At 46.0% G+C, this 15,943-nt stretch overlaps 1 protein-coding gene across 4 annotated transcripts in view; it reads left to right on the top strand.

Moving 5' to 3' along the window:
- Positions 1–15,943, top strand: part of CRTAC1 (cartilage acidic protein 1) — a 527,150-nt gene that overhangs the window by 452,909 nt on the left and 58,298 nt on the right. For all 4 annotated transcript variants that reach the window (XM_083149576.1, XM_083149578.1, XM_083149579.1 and 1 more), the window contains exon 9: positions 12,826–12,908. In XM_083149576.1, the coding sequence (XP_083005702.1) occupies positions 12,826–12,908 (83 nt within the window). The remainder of the gene's footprint in view (positions 1–12,825; positions 12,909–15,943) is intronic.

Raw genomic sequence — 15,943 nt, forward strand, 5'->3', positions numbered from 1 at the left:
CTGCCATTCCAAACTGAATGGAATTGCAGTTGAACCACACCCACTGCCAACAACTGCCTTTCCAAACTGACTCTCTGACCATTGAGTCAGTTTGGAATGGCAGCTGTTGGCAGTGGGTGTGGTTCCCCTGTTTGAACTTTGAATTGTGCTGCAGCCCCTCCTCTGGAGCCACCACTGGTGAGTAGGTATTACCCTGTAATGGTCCGATCCATTACTGAGACTTCTTCAAGGGGAGGAGTCACAACAGATCCCTCTTGAGCTGTCTGGGAAGGTTCCGGGTGGCAAGATTGCATGCGACATATCGCATGCGATCCTTTCGTATGCAATATATTGCATGCATTCCATTTAATCGCTGCCGGGAGTCTGCCCATGTCAGAGGTCGGACCTGCAAAATGGGTCTGATCTCTGACTCCAATGCTCATGGGACTACGCATCGGATTGGATGTCAAACACATCCGATTTGTCCACTTTTCATCCGATTTATCAGCCCAAACCATTGGAATCGGGTGAAAAGTAGCCAAATCAGACTAGCGGATGGGGCCTTAAGGCCGAAGCAAACACTGGCAATATAAGAACATTCTGTACTGGCAATCTGGATTTTATTATGCAACTATTATCACAGTGTGGTCTGTATTTCAGCAATGATATGGGAGAGAGTGACACCCCAGGCAAGGAAGGGGAACTGCACAGGTTTTGAAAGATGTAGGGTGCTAGATTGAGCCCTACAGTGATCAGTGGAATTTGGTGATAGGCTTCAAACTCAATAAACAGTACAAGCAACTTCCCAAAAATGTGCAGCACTACAGGTACTGTCGTTGTAGGCACAATTATGAATTGGAATGAGTATAGAATAGACAGCGACGGTTTGATTTTTAACATGCACCAGCATTCTCTCTACCTGCTTTAAACATACAAATCAGATGCAGCATTTTGACTCCAGTGAGTTATATCCCATATAATCAGAGTTATAGTTATGTAGCAAATAACAGTGTCTGGTTATCATATAGAAAAAAGCGAGCGAAGCCCCTGTCTTTTAATGAAGTGTGGAGAATTGTTCTCAATTCTGGGATTCTAATTGTACCAACATCCACGCGTTCCACCTCCATCTCTGACACCGGCGATGACTTCTAGATTCTAAATTGTCACTTTGTAACTAGCCGCATACAGCGCTCTTTAACTGCACTGTGCCAAACGTCCTATAAAGGATAAAGGTCAGAAAGCTTAATTGTGTTTTGGCTTTTCTCAGAAGGAAAGTTTCTGTAACAGTACAGATCTTTCTTTTGTTGTATGCGAATGGTCTTTAAATGTGCCAATACAAAGCGCGAGTCTGCCTGCAGCTGTGAGATGCATATAGCACAAATTGGCACTTTCTGTTAATGGCCAGGCTTGGCGAGCTGAGAATACAGAACAGACCATTTGCATTAGTGCGGAAGCGGATTCTCATTTTCTTTTTGTGAATGGTGTGCCAACAGTCTGCGCTGCCGAGTGCTTTCTGAACTGAAGTGCTTTTTTTACTCTGGCCAGCCCAGAGTCACGTTGCTGCCCGCTCTTGATTGGCATGCAGAAATTAACATTAATAGTAATCTCTTTTGTTCTTCTGAAAATGTCACAAGCTTTATGTGGTGGTGCTTTGAGAGCACTGATTTATAATTCATGATTTTGGAATTAGTCAATGCAATATACAATTTGCCAAGAGCAAGTCACATTATTGCTTAAAAAATAATATGTGTACTGCTGTAGCTGGGTGCCGGTATTGGAGACGTCTATCCTGGGACTTTTAGAGAGGGGTTTAACCCTTGTAATCCTTTATAAATGTTTACCAAGTGCTCCCTGCAGGTTTCGCCTTTATTGAGCATGCAGCCTTACTGTATGATTAACTTTGTTCTAGGACACCCTAATCTAAGAAGATGTGTTAGCAGTGGTCTCCAATATGGCTCCTCCGCGAGTGATGCTTTATTCCCTTAACAAGATGGCTGCCAGTACTATTACTGCACATGTGTGGTCTCCAATATGGCTCCTCCGCGAGTGATGCTTTATTCCCTTAACAAGATGGCTGCCAGTACTATTACTGCACATGTGTGGTCTCCAATATGGCTCTTCCGGGAGTGATGCTTTATTCCCTTAACAAGATGGCTGCCAGTACTATTACTGCACATGTGTGGTCTCCAATATGGCTCCTCCAGGAGTGATGCTTTATTCCCTTACCAAGATGGCTTCCAGTACTATTACTGCACATGTGTGGTCTCCAATATGGCTCTTCCGGGAGTGGTGCTTTATTCCCTTACCAAGATGGCTGCCAGTACTATTTCTGCAAATGTGTGGTCTCCAATATGGCTCCTCCGGGAGTGATGCTTTATTCCCTTACCAAGATGGCTGCCAGTACTATTTCTGCAAATGTGTGGTCTCCAATATGGCTCCTCTGGGAGTGATGCTTTATTCCCTTACCAAGATGGCTGCCAGTACTATTTCTGCAAATGTGTGGTCTCCAACATGGCTCCTCTGGGAGTGGTGCTTTATTCCCTTACCAAGATGGCTGCCAGTACTATTACTGCACATTACTCTCCCCCTTCCAGCATCTGCATCTCTACCTCATCTTAGAGACAGTCTGTACCCTGCTCTGCTTCATGCTTCTCCTCCGCTAGTGTAGCAGGAGAGTATGGATTTCCTACCACTTCCACCATGAACCACACTGCCTGACATGATAAAAGTTATATATGGGAGATATGTTAGTTCCTGGTTTCTGACCTTTATGATTGAACCACCCCCCCCCCCCCCCCCCCGCAAACCAGAATTGGTTAGATTTGGGGGTTTGGTTAAAGCTGGTTATAGGTATGCATGGGGGGTATGGATGGAGTGAGAGGACAGGCTCCATCCGTTAGACTCATTTTGAGTCTTTTATCTTAGAGCAGGCTAATTAGTACCTGTACCTATAAGAGGCTGATATAAGGCATGTGAGGGTTTTACTCAGTTTCTCCATACCTGACAACAGACAGCAGGCTTGTTTTAAGACACTGGGGGGAAGTTACTAAGACAAATACGGCTAAAAAAATTATATTCGTATTGTAAAATATGATTTATTTTTAGGCGTATTCGTATTTTCAGGATTTACTATCCTGAAAATACGTTAATTAGTATTTGTAATGATGGCACATTCGTATTTGTATTTACAAATACGAATGTATACGTCACCGAAAGAATATGAACAGGAATCACCATTCAAAACAACCCCAGGCTCAAAGAGCCGGTCCTGGTTTAAAAAAAATTAGGGAACAAATTGATTAGGGGTTCCCTGTATTTTTTAAAACCAACACCAGGCCCAAGGGCCGGTCCTGGTTCCCAAAATACGGCTGACAAAACATCTAGGGGTCCCCTGTATTTTAAGAACCAGCACCAGGCCAGGGTTTTTTAATAAGGTGATTTGTAACAGAGCTATGTTTGAGGAGGCGCCAATTCTCTTATCCCAAGTCTAATTATGGCTGTGCAGAATGTTGGTAAAACGGGGATTTATCCAGTGGTTCATGTGCAGATCTCACAGTCCTTTGTCATAAATGCAGGAGCACGATTTCCACAACTTCATTAAAAAATACAGTAATTGATTGGTTTTCCTATAGCATGTGGTAGCTTGTAGCAGTGCTTAGACAAATGCATAATTGGCATTGTTAATGTATTTATACTTGTCCGCCTTTGTGCTGTTCAATAGACTTTATGATACTGTGCTTATTAGGGACTTATCGGGTAAATTGTTTCTCTTCACTTATGTTTTCCGAGGTCTTATGCCCCTCTGGCCATCATCATTTTCTCATGTTTAATGTACGTGGCATAATTATCTGGGTGTCTAAATACAAAACAGAGTGTAATGGCCCAAGCAATCGGGGAACAGCACTCCCCCAGCTCATCATGATGTTCCCTTCAAATGTCCGCTTAATAATTCTCCATCCACACCCACAGGGCGCAACAATAAGCCCCCTGACTGTTACAGGGGGGAGATTTACTGAAATTGTTCTCTTCGCAAAAGCAAGGTTGGATCGGCCCACCGGGGTACAGGGGAAACACCTGGAGGGTCATACTGCCTGGGGACCCACCTCCTCCCCTAAAGATCAGGTTCAAGGGGTCCACACCATGCACACTTGAATGGTCAGCCAAGCTTCTTTGACAGCTGGTCATACCCCTGTGTGACAAGCCAAATGATTGGTCTCTCCACTTCTTCATATACAGTATGTGTCATACTTGCCTACACTTCTGGATCGATCAGGGACCTTACGAAAATAGGGTGAACCTCCCAGTCCACCTGAAGGGTAGGCAGGTCTCCCGATATCTCTGCTCAGTTAAGCCCCTGCGAGCAAAGTGGGTGGGTTGGGTGGCCGAAGACGTGATTCTAGCCCAATGCATCATCCTAGCAATGGGTGTATATAGTCAGTAATCTCTAAATTGTATTACAGGGGGCGTGGCTGCAATGACATGTCTTGACCACTACGCCCATGTATCACCCCAGGCAGAGGTGGAACTATCATTGGTGCACCAGGGGGACTAAGGGGCTCACTGCTGCCCCTGTTGCCATTTTCTTATAACCTACTGTTTTTCCCTGTTACATTCAGCCTCCCTCTGCCTCTCCCTGTCACCCACTGCCATGTTACATATTATGAACTTGGGTTGGGGGGGAGGAGGTGGGCCCAAATTATATTTTTGAACCTGAGCTCACCACCCACAAGTTCTACCGCTTACCCCCGGTCTACACCCCTGAACCCTAAGAGTTCTCTGGCTGCTCCCTCCCGAATCCACAATGCATAATCTGGGTGTGATGTACTACAATTCCCAGTGTCTGGAACCATAATACTGTACTGTACTAGATATACAGATATAGGGCCAGATTTTCTAAGCTTCAAAAGTGATAAAATGGAGAGTGATAAACAGCCAGCCAATCAGCTCCTGCCTGCCATGTCACAGACTGTGTTTGAAAAATGTCAGACAGGAGCTGATTGGCTGGCTGTTTATCACTCTCCATTTTATCACTTTTGAAGCTTAGAGAATCTGACCCATGGTCTCTTTAAGGATCATGTATACGGCATTGACCCTGTTGGCTTGCTTGTCTCCATTCTACAAATTTATTAAAGCTTCTAAAAGGGAAAAGTGGGGATGTTGCCCATAGCAACCATATCATTTTCTCTTTCTAATCTCTAGAAAGATTCTGACTGGTTGCTATAGGAAACATCCCCACTTGGCACTTTTGGAAGCTTCAGTAAATGTACCCCACTGTCTCAACCATTAGACCTTCTGATATTTTGAAAACTTGCCGTAATTTCAAAAAAAATTGTACATATAATTAACATACTGTATAATTGCTATCTGCATGCGTAATCATTACAGTACATCTAGTAATCTGATCACGGCCGCCAACCTCCGTTCTCGGGACTGACTCGCACTCACTACTGTATATTGTATATTCATAAAATAATAGTGCCCACATAAGATAATAATACTTTTTCTTATGCTGTGAATATACTGACAGCTGTTAGCGCAGTCTCGCCTCGTACGGCCACCTGTTATATTGGCAGGTTTATGGCATGTTGTCCAACTTCATCTTGATGTGCGTCACAGTTTACAGAATGTTCTGAACTTCTAACCATGAGAAAAAGATCGGCAGGACAATTTTAAATTTGGTTCATTGTGAGCATTGGGTTTCTCATGGTTTAGAGCAGTCTTTCCGTTAATAAGTTTGAAAACCACCTAATAAAAAAAAAACAATGAAACAAAACAAAAAAAAGAAGCATTGGGTGGTTTTATGAATCTGCCCTTCAGTAAAACTGATTGTCTAGTAAAGCTAAGGCAAATGATAGTTTCTGGTAGCACAGTTCATGTCTCACAGGCAGCTGGGGCTAGACACAAGTTGTGAGGGACATTAGTTCAGGGTTGCTTACCCTCCTGGAATGGCTGGGAGGCTCCACTCCCTACCCCCCCCCCCCCCCCCCCCGGAAAGGTGGGCAACTCACTCGGACTCTGGGGGACCCCCACTCCGTTCCCCGATCACAGCATCCTCCCTCTGACCGCAGTGTTTAAATACCGCAATCCGCGGGTCTCTGTGGAGGGGGGCGGGGCTAAAATGTAATAATCGCGTAATTTTAGCCCCGCCCCTCCATGGAGCTCTTTGAATCGGGTTATTTTACATCCTGTGGGCGGGGCTTAATGATGTCATGCTCAAGCCCTGAAATCACCCCATTATTTTACAGACTATGCTGATAAAATGACAGAAGCTGATTGGTCAGTCCTTTATACAATATCTCTCCAAGGTTTGATAAATCTGCTCCTATGTAAGGAGGGGGGTAGCTGTCTAGGGTTGTACGGGCATCGGATCCGGATTGGCCATCTGAATCTTCTGTCCACTATATCAACATTCGTGACAAAAAGTGAAACAGCTTTTGACTGTCACCCTAGCCATTGCTCGCCTAATTCTTGTGTCAACCATCCAACCTTGCGGACCTTAGCTATGTCAACCTATTTCATGTTTCGAACTAAGCCGTGTTGACCTTCTGTGGTCGACACAATGCATATCGACCTAATATGGGTGGACCCAATGACCAGTGGCGTAACTACCTAATTTGTCACGGTCCCGGCGCCGGCTCCTGCTGCTATAATGAAAAGTAACTCTTAGAAAATGGCTGCCCCCATACTGCAGACAGAAATATGCATCCTATTTTGTAGATGTAATCAGACACTGAATAAGACCCGGTGGACTGAACAGTGCTTCAGTCAGCTCTGTATGTGGGCTGGGTTCCAAATACCCATGTTTAATAATAGGAAGACCTGGGCATACCTGTGCGCACTGGTAATAGTGCCAGCTAATAGCTAATTGCAGGATGCACGCTGTCAGGGCCGCTGACATGGGGGTGCTACGGATACAGCTGTCCCAGGCCTCGGCCTCTGGAAGGGCCTGGGCAGCTGTCTGCTTCTTGAATGAAGGACGCCAGCGGCCAATTAAAATGCTGCACCAGCTTTTGAGCCAATCAGAGCTCATGTACACTTAGCCAATCAGAGCAGCTGCCGATACACAAGCTCTGATAGGCTCACCAGCTGATGCTGTATTTTAATTGGCCCCTGGCATCCTGCATTGAAGGAGCCTGTGCTTCGGGACCTGCAGCAGAAATCAGGTGGTAAGTGAAGGGGGGGGGAGGGGGGGTGATGAGGGGGAGAGGGGCCTGGACTGGAAATCAGTCCCGGGACCCAAAATTCCTAGTGGCAGCCCTGCATGCTGTACATGTACATTTTAAAATACATATACATACCCTCCAACTGTACCAAATTTGCCGGTACAGTACCGTTTTTTAACAGTCTGTACCGGCAAATTGCAGTTGTACCGAATGTACCGCTTTTTCAGCGGTCACATTCGCCGCATAATGTAGATAACCTTCATCCTTTCCCCGGCTCCGTGGGCTGCCTGGACCAACAGACTGCGCTGGCTGAGCTATCCCCTCTCCTCCCCCTGCTCACCCCGTTTACAATAGTACATGCACGGGCCGGTGACGTGCGTCATGACGTCACGCGCCGGCAACGCGCACCTGCCACTCATGGGAAATCTGCATCACTGACTGAGTGAGGGGTACGGTGGCCAGCCCCAGCGCTCGCCGGACACAAACTGTGGGTGATCATCTTGCACGGCCGCCAGCGATATCATCGGAGGTCGGAGCCAGCTGCCAGCACACACTGTAGTGAAGTGCAGCAAGTGTGGCTCTGGCTGTAACTTTCCCCGACTCCGTGTTTTGACGAGTGACTCTTCTGCTGCAGGCTGCAGCTCATGTCACATGTTGGTTTGGTGGGCTGCTGGCATATTAAATAAGTATATTTAATATACTTATTTATTAAATGTATATTAAATATACTTATTTAATATGCGAACAGCCCACCAAACCAACATGTGACATGAGCTCAGGTGCTGGGCAGGGTGCTCAACCAGGCTGCACACAAACTTTACTAGTATAGTAAGTATAGTATATTGTAAGTATAGGAAAGGAGGCTTTACCACGCCCCCTTTCTCAGTGGTCACGCCCCCTTTCACAGTGGTAACGCCCCCTTTCCTATTGTGTACCGAATTCTTCCCCTCAGATGTTGGAGGGTATGCATATATAAGTATTCTTCTGCAGAACCATCATGTATATCCCTCAGATACTGCAGATAGGATAGCACATCGTCAGCGGTTACCCTTTGTGTTATTATTGGATGTGTGACCTCTCCCAACCTCCAACTCAGAAGAACACTCATCAAAAAATTTCATGTGGAAAGTCTCTGTAAAGGTCGCCCTACGACGGACGATCCGGCACTTCTAATTAAACTACCCGCTGGAAGCTAATATCTTCGCCCCTTCACCTTTGTTGAACATAACTGTTTAGCTAGAGACACAATTATTTTTGCTGCTCCATCATTGTCAGCTGTCATCGGCCAGATTACCTTGCTGCTTCATTATTTATTATTTCTTACTTATACCCTCATCAAACAGCTGCTAATGTGCAATATAGTAGTTTGTATCCCCCCCCCCCCCCACTCCCCATTGTACATAACTTAGAATGTGTCCCATATAATCTCTGTGATTTCACAGCCCACTACTGGATGATGTTCTCATATCGGTCTACTGACTATGGGGGCAATTCTCTAACACAGAAATGCGGTAAAAACCCCGTTATCTGGGTTTTTACTGCATTTCTGTATGCTCTATTGCTCCTCCGCAGTGGCAGCGCTGGGGAGGGAATTGCCAGCAAAAGCTTGCGTTAATGACCGCATATGTTAGAGAATATGCGGTCATTAAGAATGCGGTGGTCGGCGATACAGGTCTGCGGATGTTAGCACATCCCGTCCCCTCTGTCTGTATAAGGGATGCATTGCGCATGTATGTCGCGGTTTTCAGCATACTGCACATGTGCCAAAGAAAGGAATCCGCATCTGCACATGGGCTAGATCAGGCATCCACACACAGGGATTCAGTATGAAATCCCGGCGGTCGGGATCCCGGCGTTCAAAATCCCGACGCCGGAACTTAACTTAACAGATTGGCCAATACTTTCGTTATTGCCACTTTGATAAATCACCCTCCCTTAGTATTTGGAGTTGATGAAGCTACTGACGGGGATACATACATATGTGTGTGATTGTGTCCATCCTTATTCATGGCATTCGCAGAATGAAAGTAGTATAATTATATTGGCCTTTCTCGTTTATTGAAAAATTCACAAAGCTTATATTTATTTAACTACTGCGGATGGACTAGACTATAATAATCATTTTACATATATATATATATATATATTTACTGTATATTTATAAAACACATGTTCTGCACTGTTTACTGAGTAATCATCCGGGTCCTCTGGACTAGTCCTAAGAAATATCATTATAATGAGTTGGAAATGACTTATAACGCGTATCTATCCGCTACATGACAACAGCGCATTTTGAAATGATCTATAAACGAGTGGTTTTAAATTGGATGGACTAGCCGAAAACCCGCGGCTCGCTGTGTTGCTGCGATCTGTAATTGTTAGCCGTTTGATCCAGAGTTGCATTGTAACAAAGAATAATGGCTCGCCATATCTTCGTTTTACACTGGCACATTAAAGAATGTAATGCAGCTCGTAAGATAGTAATGCTCGGCGCATAATGGCTGCTGTAATTGCCTGTTTTCAATCACTCCGTTGCAGCTTCCCTTCTATCATCTTTCCAGAAATGCAGCTGATCATAAAACTGTCAAATAATGAAATAAAATACATACAAAATTAACATTTTTTAATGAGTTTAATGCCTCGGCTCGGAGTCCCGGTGCCCAACAGCAGAACCTTACAATTAAAATCCAGACCTAATCTCGCATGATATCCCATGAATGTACAAATCACCGTGTCAGATACAATTCACAGATCCTCTTATCACTTATTGGGCTCATCAGAAATGCAGTTTCATGTCTGTGTCCAGGAGAACCTGACACACCCATCAGACTATGGAGGAATCCTTCAGTGGACTTTGAACCTCTCTGCGTAACTCTGCTCACTCATTACCAGATAACACGGTGGCGGTTCAGTAGCCTTGGGTTCATTTCTGGCCAGACTGACTGCTAGGTTAATTTACTCCTGGCTAAGGGCCTAATTCAGACTTGATTGCTGCTCTGTCAAAGGTGTACGCTGACAAGACTTCGAGAAATCCTGCTGTTCACCATCAAATGAGTTTTCTACTGTGTGCAGTCTGTGCGTAGCCCAGGACTTACTCTGCGGCTGTGACAGAAACAGGATGTTCGGGGTCAGAACTGACGTCACACAAATCCCCCTCGAATGTGTATAGTTTAAAGCGCCATAACTCACCTGGTAGATGGAATGAAGACACCAGTTTGTTTATTTTTAAATATTGTCAACAAAAAACAGTTTACAGTACAGTAAGTTCCAATATTTCTTAAGGATTTGTGTTTCTCCGCTGATCCTCGCACACTTCTTGTTCCCTTTCCCTTGGGATTCAAAAATGATAAAAACTCTACTCATAGGAAAATCTCTGGGGCTGGACAGATCCCCCAGTTCCTTTATTCACTAAACTATGTAACCTATTACATATAAGGCCAATAGTCCTATTCCAGGGTTGCCTACCCTCCCAGAGTGGCCGGAAGGTTCCTGGAAATCGGGTCAACCTTCTGGCCCCTGAAAAGGTAGGCAAGCCTCCCGGAAAACAGACAGCCTATTGCGCCAACAGCAGGAGGGTCCGTTGAAGCAAATGATGCAATTCCAGTCTTTGTTGCCCCGCCCCCCTCTGTGCAATGCCAGCATTTCACAGTGGGGGCGTGGCCATGATTACACGGTTGCATTGGCCATGCCCCCACACTGATCATCTGCTGGCTGCCCGGGCCCCCTCCCTACCTATCAGTGGCCACGCCCCTCGTACCTCAATGAACTTACTGCTCTCTCCCGGAGAGGGCACCCAGAAAGTAGGGTCCTTTTACAGATGATGCCGCCCACATTGTTACCACAACACCCATAAGTTCTGCTTGAATGGTTGCCCAATAGCTATTCCCAATGCAGTGTCCCTTCCAGACCTATAATCCCTGTATGATTCAGTAAGATCTAGAAATGGACATATACATGGCAAGCCTTCAATGGGATTTCACCTGTAATCTGCTGTACCTTACCGCTGTGTTTCAGTTGATATAATTCATGGCTGAAAAGCTAAACAAGAGGTCACAGAGGTGTCGCCCACAGCTGCTGCTATTCACAGGAGTGTGTTCCGTTCCTTAACCCTTTGAGTGTCAACGTTGCTGTTAGAGATTCTCACAATACTCGCCAGAAATGCCGGCACCGCTCACAGAAATGCCCATGCCGCTCACAGAAATGCCCGTGCCGCTCACAGCGACTGTTCTTTTAGTATAAATAAATACAAACACAGCCGAGTCCGTTCATTGTTTAGTTAAATATTGCACCCAAGAAAGAACAGTCGCTGTGAGCGGCGCTGGCAAGTTTAGCGGGTATTTTGAGGATCCCTCACAGCAACATTGTCACTCAAAGGGTGAATAAAATAGTTTGCTTGGCAATTTACTTTATAAAAAAAAATGTACTATTTAATAATATAATAAAATCATATTATTAAAATAATACAATCACATATAAAATTACATTAAATAACACAATTAAAAAATAATAATGATTGGCACGATAAGGTCCAGAAACCTGTCAGGGTATACAGATGACAGTCAGATGGGGATGCAGACGGTCAGGATACCAACACAAGGATCCCATTGGAGGGAGTCCAGAGAGGGGTCAGGCACGTATATATTTACCTACCCCTGCCCCCCCCCCCCCCACCTCAGCCTAACCTTAATCCTTCCTACTAGTGCTTAACCCTTTGAGTGTCAAGTGAATTTGTCAAAATTGGTGAGCAAATTGTCAATAAACCCATCATAATGACCTTTTTTTACACAACTTTTTCAATTTGAATCCTATATAACAAATGTGAGCAACGCTGGCATTTCTAACAGATATTTTGCACATCTCTCACAGAGGCACTCAAAAGGTTAACCCTCATCCATGTGCCTAAACCTACTACCAACCCTCTCCCTGCCTCCCCTAACCCACCCTTCTAAGTGCCTGAACCAACCCCCCCCCCCCCGAAACATTACCCTAACCTCCCACCTGCGACCTAGTCCTAACCACCTGCCCCTTAGTGTTTAACCCTAATCCCAGCCCTGGCCTAACTCTACCACTCCCCTTATACTTACGCCCAGGATACCAGTGGACTGGATTCCGCTGCTGGGATCCTAACCGATGTGGACATTCTGGAGCCATTCTCCTGGTGATATTCTGGATGCCGGCATCGGTATTGTGACTGCCGGCATCCCATCTTTGACAGGTGTTATTCAGGTCAAATAGGTGTTATAATGCAAATAAATCCAGTCCATACACGGTAGGTAAAAGTTATAGTCCCTGCCGGCAAGAATTTGCTATAATTCAGCAGGTAACCGGTTGGTCCTGGATGACGGACGTCCTCCAGAAGTTAATGCTGCTCCATATATGATGATGTATGCAGCGCATGTCAGTACAGGGGCTCGACGCGTTTCAGTGGGGAAGTACTCACATCTTCCTGAGAAGCATATCACTGTTCATTCCTTGAGCCTATCAGACAGCTGCTTTCCTCATGGTTGATGTTCTTGACGATATAATATTATATGTATGTTGCCTTGTATAGTAATGCTTGGTTCATGTGAATGAGGAGTCTGACTCCCATGGTGCAGTTTGTGTTACATGTTGGTGCTTTATAAATATAGCATAATAACAAGACTAGCGCCTACTAACGCGTTTCGCTGTTTATCTCTTCTAGGGTTGGGCGCCGGGAACACGCGGATCCATATATGGAGGAGCTCAATCCAGGAAATGCTTCTGAACCAGATGGACGGGGAACCGGTTAGTTACAAATAAACTTCTATTGTTTGTTATAATTTATATACACCCTAATGTCTGGCACAATTGCAACTATAGAAGACTCCATATGGAAATGTGTTCGTAATAAAAGTACAAAACAACTGATTGTTCACAGACGTTCTAGTCTTCCAGTGCTCTTATGTGACCCCTTTGATTATCATAGAGTCTTCGGGGTAAGATGTGAGTTCTTTTGAAGATGAGATATTGCTATGGGCAACCAATCAGATTCTAACTATTATCTTCTAAATAAATAAGAAGTAGAATCTGATTGGTTGCTCTGGGCATCATCCCATCTTCAATAGAACTCCCATCTTAGGGGAAGGGGATGGGGTTGAGGACTAATGTTAAGATTAATTATTTTACACATAGTAACAAAATGAATAATACTCTCCCTATTACAGGTTGGGTCTCCGTTATCCGTGTATTCCAAAAATCGAAACATTCCGAAAACCGTGTTTTTTTTTTCATACTTACCTTACCGTGGTTTTTTTTTCATACTAACCTCGCACCCCCCGATGTCCACGGCGGCCTCCGGGATCCTCTTCAGCGGCATCTCCGGTCCCAGCAGTGCATTGTGTGAGTATGTCACCGGCGCACCCGAGCACTCATGTACTGCACCCCTGGGGCCGGAGATGCCGCTGAAGAGGATCCACGGAATACACGGATAAGGGGGACCGGACCTGTAATAAGAGAGATCCTTAACCCCTTGAGCAAAACCCACCACAGAATCTAAGAAGCACCCACTCCCCCCTCCCTCCGCTCCCCCCCCCTCCCCTCACCTCCGCTCTGGCGTTAGTACGCCGGAGCTGAGCTACCCTGCCACCGCTTCCCCCTGCCGCCTGTCAGTCATCACACAGGCGGCAGGATCGGGGGTGTTTCGCGGTGGCTCGGGAGGACTCGGTGCATGAACTCTTCCGAGTCCCCCCGAGCCGCACCGACCATCCCCGAGCCTGCCACCTACGTCACAGTGAATGACGGCTGGCGGCAGGTGAGCTACGGGTACGATTACCAGAGGGGGTGGGGGGGCGGAGGCGACAGGAGTGGGGGGGTGACGGGGGGACCCCTAAAGGTAGTGCGCTAGTGGTGCTCCGCTGGAGGCACCACTGGCGCGCACCTAATGTAAAGTGGTATGCCCGGAAATTTTCCGGGACAGCCCGCTGCAGCAGCGCAGCTGAGCCCGGAAAATTTCCGGGCATGCCACCCAAGGGGTTAAGGCCGCTGTGGATGCCGGGGGACACCGTGGACGTCAGGGGACCATCGGGGCACCACCAGGGGACCAGGAAAGTATGGGGAAAATATATATATATATATTCCAAAATCTCAAAAAAATCCCTAATCCAAAATGCTTGAGGTCCCGAGCATTTCGGATAAGGGATACTCCACCTGTATTGTGTTATCTTCTTCCAGTGATACCACCTACAGGTAATGACAGAAAAAACTTCATATCATAGTGTAATACTGTACAAATAGTGTATTGTGTAGGTCTTCGTTCCACTGACCAAAGCATATAGTTTGACTGGTCAGGGTTGGACTGGCCACTGGCGTGCAGGGCAATCTCCCACAGGGGTTCACACTGCCTGTGGGCCCTCCTACTTGTCTCGGGATCAGGTTCCTGACTGTTCTTGAATTGGCAAGAGCTGCAATAAGGCATTGACCATGAAGGGTCTGTGGGTTGCAGGTGAAGAATTGGCGTGCAACTTTCCGTTGCCTTTAGATACCCAACACTATTCTTGATATTAAAAGTACAAACTGATTTTATAATCTTCTTGTATTATTGTCTGCAATTGAGACTTGTTGGATTTCACAGAAATAAACTTTTCAATGGTAACTTGGCAGGATTAGGAGCTATCACTGAATCACTTTGTCTAAAAGAATGGTTCCTTTCTCAGTATATATTGATGTCTGGAAGCTCCAAGTTCGGATCGAAACCTCAAGTTGCGGTGCAGTCTGTAGTTCCTTGCGGCCTTAATTAGTGCCGCAACATCATTTTTCACTTCACTTTAAATTAATCAGACGGCCACCCCGCGCTGCGCTCCCTCCTTCCTTCTGTATCTGTCACTGCGTTCAAAGGAACACAAAGGAGAACATTCCGCAGACTGTACTGTAGTTGTTGTAAAATGGAAAGAGACAAATATATGGATAATCCTGGAGCAATTCATTTACGGTTTAATGGGCCATCACGCGACACATGCGTCCGGTCAGGATGATGAGCAGGGATCTGGTAACAAATGCTAGAGTTCGCTCAGGCTATTATGTGCCAATGCCACCTGAAATTGGGAGGGAGGGAATATCAAGAACAGGGATACGTGCTGACGCCCGGCGGTCAGAATAACGACGCTGGCATCCCGATGGGGTGAATCCCTACAAGGGTCAGGTAAGAGTACTTACCCCCAACTGCCCCCCTTACACTCTCTTCTAACCTTAACCCCACCACCTGACTCTAACCCTGCCCGAACCTTCACACCCTGCTGCTTATCCCGAACCCCCGTTTGGGATACGATCACTAGGTCTACAAGCATTATGTCAACATCACTAGGTCGACATGCATGAAGGTTGACATGACTGAAGGTCAAATGGGGTTAGGTCGACAGGGTCATTGGGTTGACACAAGCATTAGGCTTACATGGGGAAGGTGGGCAGTCAAAAGGTCGACATGGGGTTTTCACTTTTCTTGGAGCCGACATGCCGACAGGCGGTATTTTATGCCTCACCATCCACTAGGGCAGGCATGTCCAACCTGCGGCCCTCCAGCTGTTGTGAAACTACACATCCCAGCATGCCTTGCCATAGTTTTAGCATTCCCTAATATCAAAACTGTGGCAAGGCCTTCTGGGATGTGTAGTTTCACAACAGCTGGAGGGCCGCAGGTTGGACATGCCTGCACTAGGGTGTGGTGGGAGAATAAAATAGTGTGATGAGCGTAGCGAGGCAACGTGCCAGAAGCCTGGTGAACCATGCAAGGGGACGTGGTGCATTTTTTTTTTAGTGTCCATGTCGACTGTGTCAACAGTCGGGTA

This window comes from Crinia signifera, chromosome 6 (assembly GCF_055691185.1).
Source record: "Crinia signifera chromosome 6, ASM5569118v1, whole genome shotgun sequence".
Lineage (NCBI taxonomy): Eukaryota > Metazoa > Chordata > Amphibia > Anura > Myobatrachidae > Crinia > Crinia signifera.